This window comes from Schistocerca piceifrons, chromosome X (genome assembly GCF_021461385.2).
Source record: "Schistocerca piceifrons isolate TAMUIC-IGC-003096 chromosome X, iqSchPice1.1, whole genome shotgun sequence".
NCBI lineage: Eukaryota > Metazoa > Arthropoda > Insecta > Orthoptera > Acrididae > Schistocerca > Schistocerca piceifrons.
Window position 1 is genome coordinate 706,003,919 of NC_060149.1, and position 24,469 is coordinate 706,028,387.

General features: G+C 40.1%; 1 protein-coding gene across 1 annotated transcript in view; it reads right to left on the reverse strand.

The window, feature by feature from the left end:
* Positions 1–24,469, reverse strand: part of LOC124721655 (serine/threonine-protein kinase PLK1-like) — a 262,748-nt gene that overhangs the window by 4,973 nt on the left and 233,306 nt on the right. Inside the window, exons 3-5 of the mRNA XM_047246724.1 lie at positions 7,653–7,769; positions 6,919–7,130; positions 5,410–5,505 (exon numbers count right to left, since the gene is read on the reverse strand). Coding sequence (XP_047102680.1) covers positions 5,410–5,505; positions 6,919–7,130; positions 7,653–7,769 — 425 coding nt within the window. The remainder of the gene's footprint in view (positions 1–5,409; positions 5,506–6,918; positions 7,131–7,652; positions 7,770–24,469) is intronic.

Here is a 24,469-nt window from a genome sequence, read left to right on the forward strand (position 1 = left end):
AGCATGATACTTTATAATCTAATGGTTATGAATTTTCTGACATGCTGCTCGCCAAGCAGTTGTTGACAACCAAAGCACCATTTACCTCTCTTTCTATATTGTGGAACATATTTTCGAATCTAGTGGGACATCAGCTAATGTGGCAAATGAGCTCCTGTATTTCTGTTGTCAAAATGCTGCATCTGACACTTTGCTTCATATCAAAATGGAAGACTAAAGAGTAACTTTAAATTCAATAGAATGTAACTCCAGATCCATGTGTGTAATTTCATGGACATCAAAATAACTGAACTGAGCAGCGTATAAGAAAAACCAACAGTAACAAAGCAATAAAGAAAACAGGAGTTATCAAAATTAAATATCTGTTATCACTGTAGTAACTAAAATTGCCTCAGTATTTTGAGGTATGTAGTATTTCATTCATTTACAGAGGTATCATCGGCATTTGGTGTTGTACAATGTTGAACACATCTCTTACAAGTTATTAGGATACTACTGACATTTTCAAGGAAACTACATGTTCTAATCTGAAGTAACTTGTTAGATACATTTTTGGAAACTGCAACGCTACCCAACATCTTTCCTTCCCACAATCTACAAATAATGAACAACAACAACAGTGCATACCACCAATCAATTATCATCATACTGCCTGGATGAATTTCTTTAGTATCTGTTGTGAAGGAGAGTGACAGCCACCACAATATCCACTTCTTATGACATGCCACTATTATGTGTAGGAATAGACTATATCACCTTTAAATGGTACAGGGTCTTTCACCTGGCAATCACAAACCCTGTGAGAACTTCTGCCGATGGATATTTGCACATACTGATAATCCTTTTGCTGTCTTGTGAACTCATGGCAAGTCATCTTTTTCAGCATCTGAAACTGGGTGTCTATAAAAATTAATCCAGTGGGATTGAGGCAAGAGGGGAGTCATTCATTTGTACAATAGAGTCAATGGAATTGATGTGTCATTCCTGATTGATTAAACTTCACAAGAGAGAAACAGAACTTACATGTCCACAATGTTTGATAGTTATCCACTCAATATTTTTGTATGTTGGTTAGTGTGGTACATAAAAGTTTCAGACATGTCATTAGTATATACTATGTCACCTTTGGAATTTAATGATCTGAAATCAGTTCCTCAAGTGGTTAAATCCACCAGGTACCTGACTAAATGGTTGAATTAGGAAATGAAGTAATAAAATATTCATAAAGTATCTTTTTCAATGTCATGTTTGCACTAAATTTTAAAAATCCTGAATCAGAAATACATCAGACCAATGGAGGTAACTGTTATGGACATCAATAAAAATAAGAAGTGAAGCAGAAAATATACTTTGGAAGTGATTATTGAACTTAGATACCATCTACCGTGTGTTTCAGAACCCCTTCTACAAACTTTGGAGGCATAGTCCTCATATTGAAACAGAAGTTCAAATAGACATCCACTGAAAGTCATTCATTGTTTTAGTTATAATAAGTTTAAAATCAAATTGTTCACGGTATAATCCCATTTGATCTTTATATGCACTAACTAAAATTTATTTTGTTAGATAATTCAGTGATGATGGTGAGAAAATTTGATCCAGGTATAATCCAAACAACTGATCCACTAATTGAAATTTATTTTGTTAGATAAGTAGGTGATGATACTGAGACAAGTCAATTTGCTGGAGCTGTTGTAACTTCATTGGCACAGTGCTGATATAGAGAAGTTTATATTTTACATTTGCACACATTTGAGATTAGTCCCGCTTCTACATCTCACTTGTGTAGTCATCATGAGTTACCTTATCAATGTTCCATTTAACCATGAGCAAGCAGGTACGATTTTTATGTATGGCCATGCAAATGGTAATGGACACTGTACATTTGCATCTAAATGTAGTTCCGGGCAGGAGGTAACCGAGTCATCCAACTTTTATTAATGTCTGTTTGTCATACAGCTGAGACAGGAACCTAACACCCGAAGTGGTAGACCAACACAGACTAAGATCTGCTCACATGCTTGATCAGAAATAATAAACGCTACAAGCTTGTCCAGATGGAAGCACAGAACATGATACTGTAACATGTGACATCTCGTAGCACCAAATGGATGGCACCTCATGGTAGTACATGCGACCATATTGTCAACGACATGCACAGGGCCTTTCACCTGCCATCAACAAATCGTGGTACAACTTTTGCTGACAAATTATTCACAAAATGTCAATCCACCGTATCTACCTCTCCATATATACTCTGCAAGCTACCATATGGTGCATTGAGGGGGGTGGGGGGGTAACCTTTTAACACTAAAAGTCATTTCCATTCTTGTTCCACTTGCAAATTGAGCAAGGAGGAAACGACTGTCAATACTCATCCATACAAGCCTGATTTCTGTTATCTTGTCTTGTATTCCAAGTCCTTACTCGAGACATATGTTCGTGGCAGAAGTATCATTCTGAAGTCTGTTGCAAATGCTGGTTCTCTGAAGTTCAGTACTTCTTCATGAAAAGAATGTCTTCTTCCCTCTAGAGATTCCCATTTGAGTTCATAGAGCATTTGCATAACACTCACATTGATCAAATTACCATAATACCATAATAATAAATCTAGCAACATGCCTCTGAATTTCTTATATGTCTTCCTTTAATCCTATCAGGCAAGGATTCCACACACTAATAGTACACTAGTGTTCTGTGTGTGGTCTCCTTTGTAGATGAGCTATAATTTCCTAAAATTTTCCCAGTAAGTCAGAACTGACCCTTCACCTTCCCTACTATTGCTCTTACATGCTCATTCCATTTCAAATCACTTTGCAGCATTGTGCCTAGATATTTAAATGACTTGACTGTGTCAAGCAGCACAGTACTAACACTGTATTCAAACATTATGGGATTGTTTTTCCTTTTCTACTGCAATAACTTATATTTCTTGACATTAAGAACAACTGCCATTCATCACACCAACTAGACGATGAGGAGTTCACAGTTTGCGTGGTCATCAGTCCCTCTATTCACAGAAAATCATGCATAAAGATATGAAATGAGGAAAGGAGAACTGTCAGCTCCAGGATCTTTGAACATGTTATTGTGGCTGAAAAGTGTATGAGACAGTAGCTTTAGGGAGACAGTTAAAAAGAGAGAAAATCCAGTCGCTAGAACTGTAGTTGGTCACCAAAAGGTACGCCAAGAAGGGTAATCATAGTTTGTAGAATTAACATGCAGTGAGAACATGCACAGCATAAGGACTAGAGAGAAATAACTATCTTAAATAGGTAAGATAAATGAAATACGTACATAAAAGCTTAAAAATGCACAAAAGTGTGGAGAGAGAAAGTAGCCCGAGGCAATTCCGAGCACATGCCCAGCAAGAGCTGGTACTCCCCCAACCACCAGACACCAAACATAGAGGTTCAGTCAGCTTTGTTGTAAAATCTGCTGTCTCTCATGAAATGTAGGACTTTAGTAGCTGCTAACTCACTGTCCAAAAGTATCAGAGTTAGTGAGGTAAACAGGTTGACTGCTTATCTCAGATCAATCAGCAGGTCACATATTTTGAGAATATGGACAATCGTGAAATGACTACCACAGCTCCATTGAGGTGTGCTCTCTTGACGCATAAGGGGTAAGTCTCGTGCGGCTGATACGCAGTCGGCACAGTATCATGGCACCTTTCTGAGAGGTCTGGAGTGAAGTATTCCATGCCTTGGTGATGCCCTTTGATTGCTCTCAGGTTGTTGAGAGTCATGGTAGCCTATGAGTCCATAACAAGGGAACAATGCAAAAAGAGTACCCACTATAACCCTGAGTTGGAATTCGGTCTCAACCTGGCAGCTTATTTGTTTTCAACTCTTTTTAGTTGCTTCTCTATGCTAGGTAAGCCCATTACTATGTACTCCATACATAATCTATATACGGAATACACAGTTTATGCAACGGTTGAATGCAGTATGTTTGTACAGTCCTCCTCTGTGAAGGACTTCTTGAACACACTATTTAAGAATTCATCTCTCTTTTTGCTGTCTTCTGGTGCCACACCTGCCAAGTCAACAAGTTACCAACTACAGTTCTAGCTGCCTGGATTTTCTCTCTTAACTGTCTCCCTAAAGCTACTGTCTCCTACACTTTTCAGCCACAATGGCGCATGTTCAAAGATCCTGGAGCTGACAGATCTCCTTTTCTCATTTCATATCTTCATGCATGTTTTTCTGTGAATAGAGGGGCTGATAACCATGCAAGCTGTAAACTCATCATCGTCTAGTTGGATAGAACTACTCTAGCCGATTAGCGATTCTATATAGGATTTAAGATGACGGATGGATGGATGGATGAGAAGTTGATGGCCAGCACATTCCCTTACTATATGTTCTCTGGAATATCACACATAGGGTCATCTAAGACAATTTGTTGATGGAGCAGCAGGAAGATGAGCAGTTACTGAAACTGGTAACACGTCAGTCAGGTATTCTTCAGCTCTGTTTGTTGCACTGTTGAGCTACAAGAAGTGCTTAAATTGTTGACTGACTCCTTACATTTCAGTGCTTGACAATCCTTTTCTTCAAGACAAAGTTCTGCACAACAAAGTGAGACAAAATTTTAGGGCACTTTATTTCGGTACTGTTCTGACCAGGTACCTGCCTGTGTCTAGCCAAAGTAAACAGCACAATTTCCCATTTACAGTTTTTTTGTTTGTTTGTTTAGGGCGCACAACTACTAAGGTTATTAACGTCCATGCAAATCAATGCACTAATAGCGTAGAAAAACGCAAGGGGGCAACAACAGAAAGTATTTACAAAGTCCGTCAATGTAATAAAACTAAGGACACGAGCAACTGCTCGAGCGTCATCAGCTAGGCAACGCCCAATCTGCAACCTGGCCAAAATGACCTCCTCTCGCCGGGAAGGGTGTGAGGAGGTCGTCCAAGCCGTCAGGATCAGTTTGATGGCCCTATGCTTATTTTCATGGAGAGAGGCCATGCCACAATGATGAAATGCGCCGACAAAGAACCCCACTAACCCATTTACGGCATGACAACCAAACTTGTCATATAGTCATTGCTAAGACTATAATGTTGCCAATAGCATCCTCCAACAGTGCCTGAATAAGGGTAAAAATGTAGTTCAGTGATATATGATAATTATTTCTAGAGATATGGATACTTCTGCAATGAACGAAATCTGTATGTGGGAGCAACCCCTCTCTTGTGGACACATGTTTACTTCACTCTACCCAGTTAGGAGAGGAGGAAAATTGGAAGGGCTCCAAATAACTGTTATGCCCATTTTAGTTTAGCATGTGTCAGGCAATACAATTACTAGCAATAAACTACTGCTGCTGCTAATGCACAATGCAGTCCACTTTACATCTACACAAAATTTTGTAATTCACATGAACCAAACTAGTACTCACATTATGCAGCCTATAGCCCACACATCGGCTTCAAAGCTATAGCTGAGCTTGTTCAGAACTTCTGGAGCAATATAATTTGGGGTGCCACATATAGAGCTGAAAAAGGAAGACAAGTATGAAAATGATTGTTTCACTCATTATCACTAAATTTATGAAGAAAGGAAAGAGTTAAATGTGGAAAGTAAAAATATCTGAATCCTCAACAAGTACAGTAGTTTACTAAAGAAATATTTAACAAGCAACTGATACAAAATTGGACACTGACTTAAGTGTTCTTGCAGTCTTGGAGTAATAGTACAATAAAGTATTGGCATCTACATATTTAAATATAAGTATTTCTCTAATTTTATCTTGGAATCACAAAATATGAAAATTAATCAAGAGTGATCTCCAGTGTGGCAGCATCAAACATCGCCAGATAGCGATCTTAGCCTTCTGATCTTTCTGTAATAATGATTCTCCGCATCAACAGAAATTATTTCACATAAAAGAGTCAAGCTGGAGGGAGATACATTTACAAAGAACTAATTGTTGCTTACTTTTATTTGTACAATATGATAATGACCTCCTTATTGACAAAGAGGTATATGGCAGAAAAATTGCAGAAATCGAATAGGTACATGTAAGATCAGTGTTTCTCAAACTGTGTTCTGTGTAACACTGATGTTCCATGTGAATAAATTCACTGCTAAATACTATTAACCCATTTTGACAATACGAACATTATTTTTAAATTTTACTATGATTTGTGTGTTATTAGTAACAATTTAAAACTGAATTAATCTCTGAATAAAACAAGTGTTTTCAGGTTTTTTTTTCCAAATTAAACAAGGTGTCTCACTAAACTAACAGGATTCTCAGTGTTTGGAAGTTTGGGAACCACTGACGAAAACTATTTTACTGAAAAAGCAGCATTGTCAGTAAAATCGTTGAAGATGACCAAAGGATTAAAGACTTAAGAATCAATTGGTGAATTTTGCTTCATCAAATTACCTCCATTGGTAACCTATAATGCACTCCATGGCTCCGATACGACTTTGAAATGGTAGAAAGCAGCAATAAGTCATTGTTTCCATTCTAGCTTCATTAAAGCAGATCCAGATTTTGAGTAGTAACTAGCCATTATCAGTGCAGTATTTCAGAGTTGTTATACATGCCCTAGTATGTCTACACCTGTTGTTCAGGCTCTGTTACAGTTCATTAAAGACAATCTTTAATGAACTGACAGAGCCCAAACAACAGATGTAGATGTACTCGCACATGGATAACAACTCTGAAATACTGCAATGATAATAGCTAGTTACTAGCTGAAATCTAGATATGCTTTATAAAGCTAGAATGGAAACAATGACTTATTGCAGCCCTCTACCATTTTGAAAATTTTTGTTTCAGCATAGTCAATGAAGACACAATGATATGATATTAAGGAAACATTAAAAATATAACATTTTCTTATAATATTTATTTGTAGAATGCCTTAAAATATACAGCCTTTTACAAATAACTTACACTCTTTTGTCACCATCAATTTGCATAGCAAGTCCAAAGTCACCTAACTTCACCACCATACTTTCACTGAGGAACATGTTACCAGGTTTCAGGTCTCTGTGGATTACATTCTGACTGTGAATGTACTGAACACCAGACACAAGCTGACTTAAGTAATATCGAACTTCTGGCTCTGTGATTGTCCACCTGTGTTTCAGGACATGCACCAGTGACTGAAAAGTTGGAGACACGTTTTAATAATGTTTCAAGTGTACTATTAATCAACTACAGCAAATAATTAACTTATTCTAATTCAAAAATTTTAAAATATAATATTCTTGAGTAGTAAACTAAATCTTCATCTAGAATATAATTGTAGCACAATATCAAGTGCTCCAACATGCATGCTTTTTACATGTATCCCATTGATATAAAATGCATAGAAAAGTTATCTACAATGGGATAATTTATCATAAAATGACAAAAATTATCCACATTATCATTTTCTAAAGGGTCATAAATTAGGTGTACATTTTACTGTTGTGAAATCCTTACTGTTAAAAATGTTACTAGTAAGAGTTATATTTCAAGAAAACATAATTGTATTACATAGGACAAACATCCCTGATGTTCTGCAATAAAATTCAATGGGACATGTTCTCTCAGTACACTGATGTAGCTACTATCCAATTTATGTTTCTCAGAATTCTGCTTCTGGATGTATTTGTTGATTACTAGTTTCAATGTAGCCTTACCTTTCGGGGACAGTTCTCCAGAATTATATATGCATTGAGAGCATCCTCGAAGAAATGATGCAGCCGAACAACATGTTTGTGCACCAGACCTCTATGTATAAAAATCTCTCGTGCGATCTAGAACAAAGGTAACAAACATTCTAAGTCAGCTAATACTCTCTCATATTCAGTTAATCATTTAATCATTATACAGTTGATTTTACAGTTAATTCTGTACTGAAATGGAGCTCTGTTGAACAGTGGTGAGAGGGTTGTGTGCACACAAGTCATCTTCCAATTCTGAATTTCATACTATCATGATTAGATCTAATTAAACTGTAGCATTCATGTATATATTTTTCAGAATACTAATATCAGTTGACTCAAAGCTGTTTTCCTTAATGCTGATCAAGATAAAAACTTTCCCAAAATCTATTAATTCCAAGAAAAGTAGTAACTGATACATACTGCTTTGGAATAAAATCTCATTAATGACTTGCAAATGGCCTATCCACTTCTAATGTTAGCTTGTTCCTTTCCTTGATTAAATTGTGCCTCGACTACACAAGAGTCATGAATGCCCCACTTTATGCTCAGGCTCCAATGTTTATAGGACATTTAAAAGCTTCAATGGTGCTGAGTAAGTTGCACATATCATATTCTTATAATGCCTTTGTTTGGTCCCATGCAGACTATGATTGTGTGACCTATGGCCATGCTACTTGAGATATTTGACACTGCCCATCAATAGGGCACAAAGTTGACGACATATTCTCGGAATGAGTTCCATTTTTCAGTCTACACCACATTCAGCACTGTTGAGAGTTGAGTGCGAAAATAACTCACAGAAGGCCAAGGAGATTGCTAGCAATCTGTGTATAGGAATAACTCACCATCCTATCTGTTCAATATTTGAATATTCTATCAAAGGGCTTGAGCAAGTTTTCTTCTCTTTGTTGGTGAGGCCCAGGTGTTTAAGTCTTGTACCCTACTTTAGACAATCACTGTGGTTAATATTTACAACAATGAGTGTAAAAAAAGGCTTGGTTATTGATATTTAGTAGTTTCTCATGGTTGTGCCTTTAGTATTCCCCTCCCAGACTAATAAAAACTTGTGTAAAAGTGCATGCAATCCAGATGGTACTGGCTTGCATGAGGATGGATTGAAGAAGAAGTGGAGATGAGCAGAGAAAATGGAAGGAAGATCCAAACCTAAGTTCTATTAACAATACAATCATTAGAGACTCAGCACTACTCGGGTTCAGAAAGAATGGGGCAAGAACTGAACATTGCTCTTTGTCTTAGTCAGTTTACGGAAACAACTGAAAACCTAAATCTGGATTCCTGGAGGGGGGATTTAGACTGCCATTCTGCCAAATACACATCCAGTGTCTTGCTCACTGTGTCACTTCACACAGTCCAAAGGGAATTGGCTAGGACATCCAAGATACTCTTTCCTTCTCTGTTGAATAGGAGTATATGTGGGAATCCAGAGGATTGAAGAAGTTGACACAGTAGACAAAGAGATACATTATAAGATCATGTACACCATCTAAAGACACACTCCTCATTTTCAAGATGCAAGGCCACAAGTCATTGGGAAACTTGAACAAAATAAACTAATGGTCACACATAACCATCAACACAATCATGAGAGAACATCTTCCAACAATTCAATTGCAAAGATGTCCCCCCTCACCACCAAGTTTAATAATGAGGCACTGGACTCCTAATACAAAAGGTGCTTGTGCTGAACCAATCTGAGTTACATTTTAACTACCTGTTCTTTTTGTACTAGCTAATGGAAATCCCTTAGGTTAGAAATATGTACATCCCTCTATTTTAAATGGCGCTGAGAATAGAATTTTCAGGTTTCATATTGCATCAGGACACTTTCATAAACAGATATGAAGGGGAATTTAGTGTGCTACAGGGTGGCTTGCTAATTCATTTTTTACTAGCTAATAGCCAGCCACAAACTCTCACTCGCTTTTTTTCAATAATGAATCTTTATCAGATTCCCATTATGTGCACAGTTAGTGTGACATCTAAAATTATCAATGCACTCCAGGAAATGTGGGGTTACAAGACAGATTTTATGTACTATGAGGTGCCTATGCAAGTGTACCTTATTTAGGAACTATGACAGAAAATTTCAGTTCTTTTCAAGAATATAGATGTTGGAATTGTTTCATCAGAAGGATCACATGAAATTACTTAGGTCTTCTTTCTTTTCTCCTTTCTTTCTGTCCAGTCATTTTTTATTCTTTTCTTATTCTCTCTCTGTCCATATTGTACCTGTACTTTTTGTTTTCTCCTGGAAGCCCTTGAAACTTTTTACTCTTACTCTGAATTTTTCTCCTGCTCCTATTTCTTTCAGGTCCTGTTTAACGTCTTTGATCCATGCCAGTGATGTTTTTTGTGTTTCTGTCAAAAAAGTTAAAAATACCTTTCGTTATTCTTTTCATGTAGCCTTTTTAGGTGTCCTTACAGTACAATTCTTCTCTTCTTCATTGTGTCAGATATTGTTTATTTTTTCATAAACTTCTTCACAACTGCTTCATTTCTGTTTCCCACTGTCATATATTGGTCCCAAAACCTCCTTGGTTATTTTTCTTTTTCTCTTTTCTATTTCACTTAATTGTATATCTGTACTTAAACAAAGGAATTCTGGTTTAATAACAGTGGTGTTGTGCTGAAGTTTTGCATTTATGGAAATAGATTTCTTGTTATATAAGTTTTTTGTTAGTTGAAAAGTCATCTCAATTTTTCCTTGTTCTTGATAAGTTACACTCTTTGTTCAAAGTACTTGGTTGTATTACGTCACCTATAATTTAAAGTCTGTAGTCTCCTTTTATTCTTCCTTAATCAGTTTCCATGTACGAGGGCGGTTCAGAAAGTAACCTCCGATTGGTCACAGTGGGGGTTGTGGGGGGAGTAGCGACGCCATCTGTGCGTTCACGCACTCAACAGGTCAGTCGGCATCAAGCCGTGGTCGAGTGAACGTCGTACCTGCGCTAGTTTAGTTTTTGTGGCAGTTTGAAATGTGTGCTGCAATAGAAAACCCCGCCAAATGTGAAGTGCGTGCTGTCATAAGGTTTTTTACAGCCAAAGGATATTCTGCAGCAGCTATTCATCGTGAGCTTTGTGCCGTGTACGGACCAAGAGTTATGAGTGAAGGAGTTGTCCATGAATGGGTACGTTTATTTAAAAGTGGACGAGAAAACGTTCATGATGAAGAGAGGAGTGGTAGACCATCATTGGTGACTGACGAACTCGTTCAGACAGTTGATGCAAAAGTTCGTGAAAATCGACGTTTCTCAATGTCGGAGTTGTCTACTGGTTTTCCACAGATTTCTAAGACTCTCTTGTACGAGATAGTGACAGCAAGATTGGGTTACCGTAAGTTCTGTGCACGATGGGTGCCCAAAATTCTTACCGACCACCACAAAACTCAAAGAATGGCCTCTGCATTAGACTTTCTGTCACGTTATGAGGACGAAGGAGAATCATTGTTAAACAGAATCGTGACCGTTGACGAAACCTGGATTAAGTACGTGAACCCTGAGACAAAAGAACAATCAAAGATGTGGGCACATTCAAATTCGCCTACCAAACCAAGAAAAGCCTCGCAAGATTTTTCTGCCAGAAAACTGATGGCAACGGTGTTTTGGGATGCCAAAGGCGTGTTGTTGGTTGAATTCATGGAACGTGGTACGACCATTAATCAAGACGTGTACTGTGAAACAATAAAAAAGTTACGACGGGCTATACAGAACAAACGCCGTGGTATGCTGACTTCCGGTATCGTTTTTTTGCACGATAACGCCCGTCCTCACTCTGCTCGCAGAACAACGGCCCTTCTTGAGTCCTTCAAGTGGGACGTTATCAACCATCCACATTACAGCCCAGACTTGGCGCCAAGTGATTATCACCTCTTCATGCATTTGAAGAAATGGCTCGGGTCACAGCGGTTTGATGACGACGAAGAGCTCAAAGATGCGGTCACAGGCTGGCTCCAGGCACAAGCGGGTGATTTTTATGCAGAAGGAATTTCAAAGCTTGTGAAGAGATACGATAAGTGCCTCAATCACTATGGAGACTATGTAGAAAAATAGTGCAAAGATGTAGTTGTAAGATGTATATATTAAAATATTTTTATTTAACTTGGTGTATTTTTTTAAATCAACCGGAGGTTACTTTCTGAACGGCCCTCGTATTTCACTGCCTCCTTCGCATCTGTCATATACACTGTTTTTTCAAAAGATGTACATAGGCCTGCTTTTGAAGCTGTTTCCTGTAGAGGATTTATCTGCATTGTTGCACCTTCTACTGATTCAGCTAAGATGACGAGATTGAAGGTAAAAGCCAAACAACCAAAACTCTGTCTATCCCCCTTCTCTCAGTTGTAATTGTATTTTTTTTTAATTTTTTTTTATTCCAGTTTCTTTTGTTCTTTTCCTTAAGTCCCTGATTACCTTTTCTAGTACACAATTGAACAGCAGTGGGGATAATTCACCTCTGTCTTACATGTGTTTTGATCTCAAAAACCTTAAATGTTTTCACCTAATAATTTAATTTTGGATTTTTAATTGTGTCTTTTGTGACTGCAACCAACTTGTCAGCTCGAAACACTTGAATCTTATTCATTTTTGAAATCTACAAATGTCATATAAACGCTTTTGGATCTTATTCTGTTATATTCGATTATTGATTTCAGATTTAAAAATTTTTCCACAGAGGAACGTCCTTTTCTAATCCCTCCTCGGTATTCTCCAGACTGCTGACCCAGTTGGCCTTCCAGCCTGTTTTATAATGCTTTTGAAAAAATTTTGAAAGTTGTTGTTGTTGTTTCTGCTGCTGCTACAACAAATTCGCCCAATAAATGGATGATGTTAAGCAAGTAACTCAACTTTTCTTTGTGCTTCTTGTTGTTCCAATAGGCTTACATTCTTTCCAAGAAGACTTGTTTATGTTCTCCCGACCACTTTTGTCTATACTGTTTTTATTTTGGTTGCTCTGATGCATCTTCCCAATTATCTACACCGTGTGTGTGTGTGTGTGTGTGTGTGTGTGTGTGTGTGTGTAGAAAATGTCGGTTGATCTTATGTTTCCGTTATTAAGGTCCTTTCGACCTTCGTTCAGTCAAGGTGTTGAGTTCTTATGTGATATTACACAGTCTATTATAATTTTTGTCAATCTCTTTTCTGGTAGTCTGTCAATTTCGATGTTTGAAAACTTGTCTGTTGATTTGACTGATTATAGCCTATAATCATCGTAGGTATGTCGTGCTCCTATAATTTTTCCAATGGTCTTTTCCTGTTCTTTTTTATTTCTTCAAGTTTATGTTTTTTGATAAGTGTCTGTGTTTCGCTTGTGTAGAGGACTTTTGATTTTGTGGCTGTGTTGTAGTGCCGATGGATTTTTTGCCGTAGAGGCTTAGAACTAACACAAATTCTTTTTTTTTACTTTTTGGAGCCGATTTTGCTTTTTTTTTCCAACGTCCATACGTTCGATGAGTTTTCTAAGTTATTTAAAGTACAGCACCCTGTTGATTTTACCGTATTTTGTTTTCAGGCCCGAAATTTCTGTTTTTGAACATAATAATTCACTTTTCTCGAATGAGATTTGTTAATCCTACTTTTTCTGCATATTCTTCAAGTACCTCGAGCTGTATGATGGCAGTCTCTTCGTCCTTTGTATGTCCAGGTCGTCCGCAAACACAAGGTATGACGTGGACGGTAGAGGTTGTTTTTCGGGAAGCCCAGTAGGGTTGGCTTCCAAAACCCACATTTCTTGAGTCCTTTTTCACAATGTCCTGTAACTTGTCTAGGACGGCGGTGAACATGAACAGAATAGGATAGATCCCATGTAGGCTTTCACGGCCGACGTCTTCAACAGTAAACACTTCCGGGCTAAGTTGCCGTGGTCGATCTGTAGAACTACTTCTCACTGACGTTTCGTTTTCAACTACGGAGAACATCTTCCGAGGTAAGTCGACGACTGGCTGCTAGGAGCTTGGGCCGCCGCTTACATGGAGATCGTAGAGGGCGCCACCGCACGTCACGTGGCGTCGATGTGTAGCTATCTCTGGCTATCGTCTGTTCTCTCGATTGCAGGCAATCGATTGTCACGTGACTGATGCAATGTCGACCGCCATATCTTGTCCAATTTTAATCCTTCTTCTTTACGATTAAAATTGTATTGATGTTTGTGGATTTCAATTGCCTCTCTATACATACGTGTATAATAATGCGACGTCGTCGCTAGCACGCTTGTCTCACCAAATTTTATTTCGTGATCTCCATCCTTAAAAACATGTTCCGCTACTGCCGATATGTCCCAAGCGACAGTTTCTTTTGTGCTCCGTCAACCGTGTATTGATGCTTCTTTTTGTAGTTCCTATGTAAACCCTGCCACAACTACACGGAATTTTATATAGCCCTGGGGTGGCTAGGGGGTGACGAGCATCTTTTGTTGATCTAAGGCATTCACTAATTTTCTTAGTAGGTCTGAAAATAGTCTCCACCTGAAACTTGGCTAGTACTTTCCCAATGCGATCCGTGATGTTATGGATGAACGGAAGAAATACTTTTCCAGCTGATGGTTGTTGCTGTCTCCTATTTTTAGGCATTTTTCTACTTGGGTGAAGTGCTCAGTTAATCTCGTTTTTCGTATAACCATTTTTCTCAAAAGCCATTCGTAAATGTTTTAGTTCTTCTTGTAAGTAGCCTGGTTCACAAATATTATTGGCCCTATCCACTAGTGTTTTTATGACCCTTCTCTTTTACCTAGGGTGGTGGTTTGAGTTCTTATGGAGGTAGCGATCAGTACGTGTACCTTTCCAGTAGATCTTATGGCCTAAGGTCCCATCCGCCCGTTTGATAACTGATACATCCAAAAAGTTAAGTTGTCAATTCTTTTCTTTCTCCATAGTAAATTTGATCTTTGGGTTGATGCTATTTAAGGGTACCAGGAAATCAATCAAGGCTTCTTCCTCATGATTCCATATTACAAAGGTATCATCTACATACCGATACCACTTCGAGGGGCTTTTTTTGGCCGACTGCAGTGCTTGATGTTCAAAATATTCCATGAATAAATTCGCAATTGCGGGGCTTAGGGGGCTTCCCATGGCTACCCCATCAATCTGTTCATAAAATTCACCATTGTACTGAATATAGGTCGAGGATAGACAGTGTTGGAACAAGGCCACTATATCCGTAGGGAACAGGTAGAAGATGCAGAGGGAGACCATGTCTTAAACACAGCAACGAGGTTCAAACGGGCGCATGTTGCAGCAGAGATGAAGAGCCTTGCACGGCATACACTAGCATCGAGCACTTCATCAAACCAGTCTTCGGACTGAAGACCACAACTACAACAACCTGTGAAAATATGATTTGAAAACGAAATTTGAATTAAATTCTTATAATGCAATATGTAACGTTAATTATTTCATTATATAAAATTATTTACTTATATAAAATTGTTGTATACCATTTACGATTCAATGAATTAAGATTAAAAAATTAAAAATCACAGTAATTGATATAATTAAGGGAATAAATTTTATCTACCTATCACTTGTGCCTGTATCCCGCAGTTGCGCATGGTCGGCATGAGTAGTGTAGGATTTGGCAAGGATAATGTTAATGTTAAGGGGTGGCCGGATGCTCTTCCTGCGCCACCCCATACACCCCCCCCCCCGGAATTATGTACCGCAGCTGTCTGCGTTTAGTGTAATCCATGGAATAGTGTGAACGTGTTCAGATGTCTGTGAGTCGTGTAACTGAGGCGGGACGTGGCGACCAGCCAGGTATTCACCTACTGGGATGTGGAAAACCGCTTAAAAACCATATCCAGGCTGGCCAGCTCACCGGCCCTCGTCGTCAATCCGCCAGACGGATTCGATCCGGGGCCGGCGCGCCTACCCAATTCCAGGAAGCAGCGCATTAGTGCTCTCGGATAACCTGGTGGGTTTAATTAAGGCAATCAACACGATTTACTAATCACGCTGTGTGTTATAATTTTTAAAAGAATAATAAATAGTCGAGATTGATCTCCATGCAAAAATCAGTATTTCAGTTTTAAAACATAAGATATAGGAAAATTGTGTCAGGCAAATACAAGGTAATAAAAGAAACGTAACAATCACGCAAACTTTCAAAAAAATGGTTCAAATGGCCCTGAGCACTATGGGACTCAACTGCTGTGGTCATCAGTCCCCTAGAACTTAGAACTACTTAAACCTAACTAACCTAAGGACATCACACACATCCATGCCCGGGGCAGGATTCGAACCTGCGACCGCAGCAGTCGCACGGTTCCGGACTGCGCGCCTAGAACCGCGAGACCACCGAGACCGGCACGCAAACTTTGCTTAAGATTCAAATGCAATACTTTTCAGTGTGCCTTAAAATGAAAGTGTGAACTTATTGTCTAAGTGGTTTGTGCTGAACTATCACTTCCAATAACGAGCGAAGGCAGAATTTCCCGTGAATACGCTCACGGTATTTACTTGACATTGCTATGATGTCAAGACTTACTAAGCTGTCAGACGCTGCGGATCATAGAACATATTGCACATTGTCTGCAATCTCCCCTTGATGTTATCTGAAAACGATATTTCTAGGCTTCACGAGCCCAAGAATCTGCGTCTGGCAACAGGAATTAAATTTTTTTATGGGTGCTGGTTCGGATGAAAAGAGGTATAGAAGACATGAAACACTTCCGTAGGAAAAATGCCCGAAACTTTTATAATTTTCGCAGTTTGAAGTGTTACGCTTTTGACTGGGCGCCACTGGAAATTTGACGCGAGGAAATGTCGAGTTTTTGGGGGTTAAATGCTGACTTAATTCACGTCAGCTGGTCACTGAAAAAGCCAGCCTTAAGTGTTCGCTCCATGGTATGAAAATTTTACTAGTGCGGGGGCGAATGGGGGGGGGGGGGGGTGGACACCCTCTCCGTGACAGCCGATGATGACGAGTTTGTGTTGCACTCAACTACGCGGTCATCAGCGCCCGTACAAAACCCCAATCCTTTACACAGTCCAATCTAGCCAATGCCACGAATGATGATGATGATGATGAAATGCTGAGGTCAACAGAAACACCCAGTCCCCAGGCAGAGAAAATCCCCAACCCGGTCGGGAATCGAACCCGGAACCCCGTTATCCAGAGGCAGCAACGCTTGCCAATAGATCACGAACACCGGACGAGCCAATATTAAGCATACGATTAAACACATGCCGGAGCGTTCCACTATCCTATGCACATCAAACAATTGAGTTGCTAGACCGAGTGGGTACATACCCACATTAATAAAGTTTGGTGTGCCACATACTCTTCGATCACAGACTTCCACAACTATTTTAGTACTTTTTCTCTAAAATGTATTCGCCACGCGACGAAACATTTCAGTTCCGGCAGCCCGCTCCGAGTCACAGGAAATTCTCTCTCTACAAAAAAAGATCCACAAATTTGCTGTAGACAATTGGTAGCATACACAAAGTTCCTGGATTTTTTTCCATGTGCACTGTCCTGGCGAGTGAGAGCAAATTATGTCATTTTCTTCACGTATTATAAATTAAATCACTCGCCGCGTTTTTCTGTCTTATATGTGAAGGCTAAGCTTAGAACTACACAGATAGACTCAAGGTTTTTACCCGTAATTTATAACAGCTACGGCAGACAAGTCGTCCGGCTGTACATATACGAGGGCAGGGGCGCCGACTTACAAAAAATATTGGAGGGGGGAGGGGGGTATACTGGTGGTCTTGCCCCGGGAAATTTTCTAAATTTTAGATGAAAAATGGTGTTTTAAAAGTTTTTTTAAGCATTTTAGAGTCATATGATCAACATTAGGACCCCGAAAACTGGACTCTCGATAACTCGACACTCCGGGAAACTAGACAAGCCTGACGTTTTTTGGGTTTGAAAAAAGAAAACGAACACGCACGGTATTTTCGTAAAACGCTAATTTAATTTACAGTAATAATCATGCTTACAGACCATTACACAGCAGTGAATATATAGCTCTGAAAAGACAAATTATATTTAAATAAATCCTAAACTATCATTAAAAGAATAAAACATAAACTATTGCTGTCGCACAGTAATAGCAATTTGATTAATAAGTGAAATAGCTCATTTAAGCTTACTCTGTATAAAGCACAGGGTTCATTAAATAAAAACAATATCTCAAAGTTAACGTTTTAATACAGTTAATAAAGTCAATACAGTATACCTAACACCGAGCGAGGTGGCGCAGTGGTTAGCACACTGGACTCGCATTCGGGAGGACGACGGTTCAATCCCGCGTCCGGCCATCCTGATTTAGGTTTTCCGTGATTTCCCTAAATCGCTCCAGGCAAATGCCGGGATGGTTCCTTTCAAAGGGCGCGGCCGACTTCCTTCCCCGTCCTTCCCTAATCCGAGGAGACCGATGACCTCGCTGTCTGGTCTCCTCCCCCAAAACAACCTCCCCCCCCCCCCCACCAACAGTATAATTGTATATTGAGCAAGCAATAAAGGAAACAAAAGAAAAGTTCGGAGCACGTATTAAAATCCATGGAGAAGAAATAAAAACTTTGAGGTTCGCCGATGACATTGTAATTCTGTCAGAGACAGCAAAGGACTTGGAAGAGCAGTTGAACGGAATGGACAGTGTCTTGAAATGAGGGTATAAGATGAACATCAACAAAAGCAAAACGAGGATAATGGAACGTAGTCGAATTAAGTCGGGTGATGCCGAGGGAATTAGATTAGGAAATGAGACACTTAAAGTAGTAAAGGAGTTTTGCTATTTGGGGAGCAAAATAACTGATGATGGTCGAAGTAGAGAGGATATAAAATGTAGACTGGCAATGGCAAGGAAAGCGTTTCTGAAGAAGAGAAATTTGTTAACATCGAGTATAGATTTAAATGTGAGGAAGTCGTTTCTGAAAGTATTTGTATGGAGTGTAGCTATGTATGGAAGTGAAACGTGGACGATAAATAGTTTAGATAAGAAGAGAATAGAAGCTTTCGAAATGTGGTGCTACAGAAGAATGCTGAAGATTAGATGGGTAGATCACATAACTAATGAGGAGGTATTGAATAGAATTGGGGAGAAGAGGAGCTTGTGGCGCAACTTGACTAGAAGAAGGGATCGGTTGGTAGGACATGTTCTGAGACATCGAGGGATCACCAATTTAATATTGGAGGGCAGCATGGAGGGTAAAAATCGTAGAGGGAGACAAAGAGATGAATACACTAAGCAGATTCAGAAGGATGTAGGCTGCAGTAGGTACTGGGAGATGAAGAAGCTTGCACAGGATAGAGTAGCATGGAGAGCTGCATCAAACCAGTCGCAGGACTGAAGACAAAACAACAACAACAACAACAACAACAACACCCTAAAATATTAAAGTATTTGAAAATAACTACTACATTACTATAGTAATATAGTAATACAGTACTAAACTGGTACTAATATTTCGAAACTGAAAATTAAACATTGTAAATGTTTAAAGATTTTTTAATATTGCTCAAATTGCCATTATTAGGGCTAGAGTCTTTAGAAAGGTGCAAATATCGAGCGCCTGACTGGATTACTGAATATGAAGTCGTCGATGACTGGTCGGATATCCAATTCATCCAAAACATCTCGGTGGGCATGAAGAACAGCCAAGTTGTTCAATTGCTTCTGTCCCATTGTTGATCGGAGATATGACTTCGGACGTCTAAGTGCGCTAAATGACCGTTCTGCTGTTTCTGTCGTGATTGGAACTACTTGGGAAAGCTTAATGCACTTCACTACTTCACATAACATTTCTCCAACTGCAGGCTCTTGTGTAATGTACTTTCTTACATCAAGCATGTTTTTTAAGACCAGTTGTTTTTTTATTAGCGATATAGGCTACCATATTCAACTGTAAGCGCAGTCTCTCAATGTCTAGGTGATTTTTGAAAAACTCAATTCATTTTTCCAAATTTGTTTCACCTCTGTTTACTAAAAGCAAGCACTCTTGTTCAACTGCAATGACCTGTGAGTCCAGCTGAAGCAAACCTATCAGTAATGCAAGATTGCACCGTTTCACAAACTTCAATGTAAATAGCTTTGTAGTGTTCCTTTGGGGGTTTTGAAAGTGTGCGATGAGCTGGCTTCATTGTGTTCATACTTCCTTGGCATACTTTGATTCCGAGGAAGCGAAGGATCAACAACTTGTGAAGGTTTTTCTTTTAATCACAATTCCCAAAAGTGTTCAAAACTATCACGCCTTCCATTCAATATACAAAACAAGCCCTCATATTTTTTCCAGATCAGCAACACTTAGATGAGGGCATTGAATTTTTTCATTGACATCCTCTACTGGGTTCACTGCATGGCAATAAAGGCGTAAAAAGAAATGAGTCTTGAATTGTAGCATTGACTCAAGGTAGCCTGCACATTTGTAACCTGTGTTTTGTCCTCTGCAGAAAATGTTTCAAAAAATCTAGAAGTTCTTCAAAGTTTTTCAATATTCTCAAGATACTAGAAGCTCGCATAGTGCATCAAGTCGGGCATAGGGGTCGTAGACCAGCTTGGTCGTTGGCGCTCCCACAGTGTATGCTTCTGAAAAGCCCCGTCGTTTTGTTGGTTTCCCTTACGGTGTTTATTAAGTCCTTGGCTAAAGCCAAAATATCCCTCATAGCCATAAGATGGTGGAGACTGTCTACAACTGCCAAGTCGAAACTGTGAGCAGTGCAGTGCACATAACGTGCTTTTGGTTGTATATCCAGTACGTCTGGCAGCTTAACGTAAGTCTTGTTACTTCGCGGGCCAAATGCCGCAGCTTGGCTCCAGATCAGTTCTGTTGGGTTCATATTTTAATGGTACAGTAGCAAAAGTAAAAATGCAGCATTTGTATGATGTGCTCGATGCTGTGAAAAATGATTGTTTTCATGTTTCTACGATACTTACATACCTCTGTGTTATAAAACGATGGACATAGTCCAAAAAAGAGGATTTGGGTTTTCATATTTGCCTTAAAAAATTAAATTGTTATGTTCTCTTAATTTAAACAACTTTTATGAACAGTATTTCATAAGACATCGATAATTAAGAACTTGTATTTGAAATGGAAACAGGAATATCGCGCCCAATTTGTAATTAGAAACAAGAAGACGTGCATTATTGATACAATTGATAATTTTTATAATTACGAGATGTAGGTATTTCAAATTGAACGAGAAAAAAAATTGATACTGGTAAGATTTGAACCTAAGGACGAATAACCGACTGCGCTGTGCGTTCAATTCAGGCCTAGTTATCAACTGTGGTACATACAAAGCTGGGAAAACTTCAAAGACTATTATCTCCGTAAATTTATGAAAAACATTAGGAACAGTGTATTTCTCGGCACTTTTTAACCGTGTTCCACGCGCGTGTTTCACTACAGAACAGAAAGGAGCCTCAGCCATTAACATACTGCGCATTAAAAGCGCAACAACCAGAGCACAAAGGTGCAAAGGTTGTGACTGTACACGATTTTTGAAATAATACCTACGTAGCTAAAGCGTGATTAAGAAAAATGTTGATGGCTGTTAATACATTTGAATATCTTAAAGCTTCATTTAAAGTAACTTAATAATAAGATATTTAATACATAAGTAGGACCTACTTCAAAGAGCGTAACAACACCAGTGCACGAGTGCTACGGCTGCTGACCAATCGTCGCGTTTGTGTTTGTTTACATCTGGTATATTCTTATGATGAACGGATTATAGTTGTAGGACAGTTTCAAAACGGCGGCTGTAGGTGATGTACGTTTCAAGCAACGTACCGTCATTGAATTTCTTACTGCAGAGAAAGAAACTGTGGCGAATATTCACAAACGCTTGTGCAAAGTCTATGGAGCATCTGCTGTCGACAGAAGTATTATGTCTCTGGGCACGGAGGGTGAGGTAATCGGAAGGCGGTTCGGAGAAGTTCCACGATTTGCAGCGGTCGGGGAAACCATCAACGTCTGTCACACCTGACCTAGCCCCCTCGGACCTCCACTTGTTTGGGCCATTAAAGGATGCCATTAGTGGAAGACATTTTGAGGACGAGGTAGTTGTGATGCACACAGTGAAGCACTGGTCCCGCCACTACGACAAGGATCGTTACCGACAGGACAGACATACCCCTGTTTCGCGCTGGAGAAAGGTCACAGAACGGGGTGGAGATTTCGTGGAAAAATAGGGTGTGTACACAAAACACCATAATTTTCATTATGTTCAATAAAGACTTGAAGAAGAAATGCGGTGCATTACTTTCTGGGCAACCCTCTTAATATCTTAGCAAAAGTATCCGGACTCCCATTACGGGACCATTAATATGGGGTGTGTCCATCATACGCCTTTATAACGACTTGACCTAGGGAAACTTTCAATGGGGTTTAAATATACACTGCTGGCCATTAAAACTACTACACCAAGAAGAAATGCAGATGATAAACGGGTAATCATTCGACAAATATATTATACTAGAACTGACATGTGATTACATTTTCACGCAATCTGGGTGCATAGATCCCGAGAAATCAGTACCCAGAACAACCACCTCTGGCCGTAATAACGGCCTTGATACGCCTGGGCATTGAGTCAGAGCTTGGATGGCGCGTACAGGTACAGCTGCCCATGCAGCTTCAACACGACACCACAGTTCATCAAGAGTAGTGACTGGCGTATTGTGACGAGCCAGTTGCTCGGCCACCATTGACCAGACGTTTTCAGTTGGTGAGACATCTGGAGAATGTGCTGGCCAGGGCAGCAGTCGAACATTTTCTGTGTCCAGAAAGGCCCGTATAGGACCTGCAACATGCGGTCGTGCATTATCCTGCTGAAATGTAGGGTTTCGAAGGGATCGAATGAAGGGTAGAGCCACGGGTCCTAACACATCTGAAATGTAACGTCCACTGTTCAAAGTGCCGTCAATGCGAACAAGAGGTGACCGAGACGTGTAACCAATGGCACCCCATATCATCACGACGGGTGATAGGCCAGTGTGGCGATGACGAATACACGCTTTCAATGTGCGTTCACCGCGATGTCGCCAAACACTGATGCGACCATCATGATGCTTTAAACAGAACCTAGATTCATCCGAAAAAATGAATTTTGTCATTCGTGGACCCAGGTTCGTCGTTGAGTACACCATCGCAGGTGCTCCTACTTGTGATGCAGCGTCGAGGGTAACCGCAGCAACGGTCTCCGAGCTGATAGTCCATACTGCTGCAAACGTCGTCGAACTGTTCGTGCAGATGGTTGTCGTCTTGCAAACGTCCTCATCTGTTGACTCAGGGATCGAGACGTGGCTGCACGATCCGTTACAGCCATGTGGAAAAGATGCCTGTCATCTCGACTGATAGTGATAGGAGGCCGTTGGGATCCAGCACGGCGTTCCGTATTACCCCCCTGAACTCACCTAATCCATATTCTGCTAACAGTCATTGGATCTCGAGCAACGCGAGCAGCAATGTCGCGATACGATAAACCGCAATCGCGATAGGCTACAATCCGACCTATATCAAAGTCGGAAACGTGATGGTACGCATTTCTCCTCCTTACACGAAGCATCACAACAACGTTTCACCAGGCAGCGCAGGTCAACTGCTGTTTGTGTATGAGAAATCGGTTGGAAACTTTCCTCATGTCAGCACGTTGTAGGTGTCGCCACCGGCGCCAACCTTGTGTGAATGCTCTGGAAGCTAATCATTTGCATATCACATCATCATCTTCTGTCGGTTAAATTTCGCGTCTGTAGTACATCTTCGTGGTGTAGCAATTTTAATGGCGATTAGCATATGTTGAGCCATAACCGCATATTCTTCCTCCTCAAGAGCCCAAACTTGATACGTTTGTGATATTGGACGCTGGAGTGTGAATCGAATTCATCTCAAAGATGTTCCTTCAGTTCAGATAGTGCCCGTGGGCAGGCCAGTCCGTTTCAGTTATGTTACGGTCAACAAACCATTGCCTCACAGATGCTGCTTCACGTCAGGATGCATTGTCGCACTGTCATACTGTGATGCAATCAATCGTCGTCGTCTCTACTGCATGCAGTACACAAGGCTGTAAAATGGGTTATAAGCCTTTCCCATTTAGCGTTTCTGAAGCGCAGTACAGGAATCGCACCCTAACTGTGAGAAACACCTCCAAACTGCACTACCACCAACACTGTTAGTACTACGCTTGCCAGCAGGTTACTTTCTCCAGGCGTTCGCCAAATCCAAACCCTTCCGTCGGATCGCCACGGGGTACAGCGTTACGTATCACTCATTTCCACTCATCCACTGTCGTCGCTCTTTACGCAACCTCAAGCTTCGCTTAGCCGTGACCACAGTACTGTGTGGTTGGAGGAGCTGCTCAGTCATCGTATCCTGTTCTTCTGACCTCGCTACGCAGAGTCATTGCGCTAGCTGGACTGCTGGTAGCACTCTGGAACTCACGACTGATTCCTTCCGCCGACTTCACGCTATTTTTCACAACCACTTCTCCGCAATTCTCGACGGTCCTTGTCCGCCAGTACGTGAGGTCTGTCTGCTCTTGGTTTAGCTGTTGTCGGTCATTCGCGTTTTCACTTCACAATCACACCACCAACAGTCAATTTGGGCAGCTTTAGAAAGGTTCAAATGTCACTGTTGGATTTGTTATTCAAATGACATCCATTGATTAGTCCATGTTCGGAGTCATTAAGCTCTGCTAACCGACCTATTCCACAGTTACAGCTTCTTTACTGACAAGAAAACACTCGCCGCCTTCTTTCATACTGGCGGGTCCGCCTTTCGTAACATCTAGTGCTCAACTCCGTATTGCACAGTGGTGTCAGGA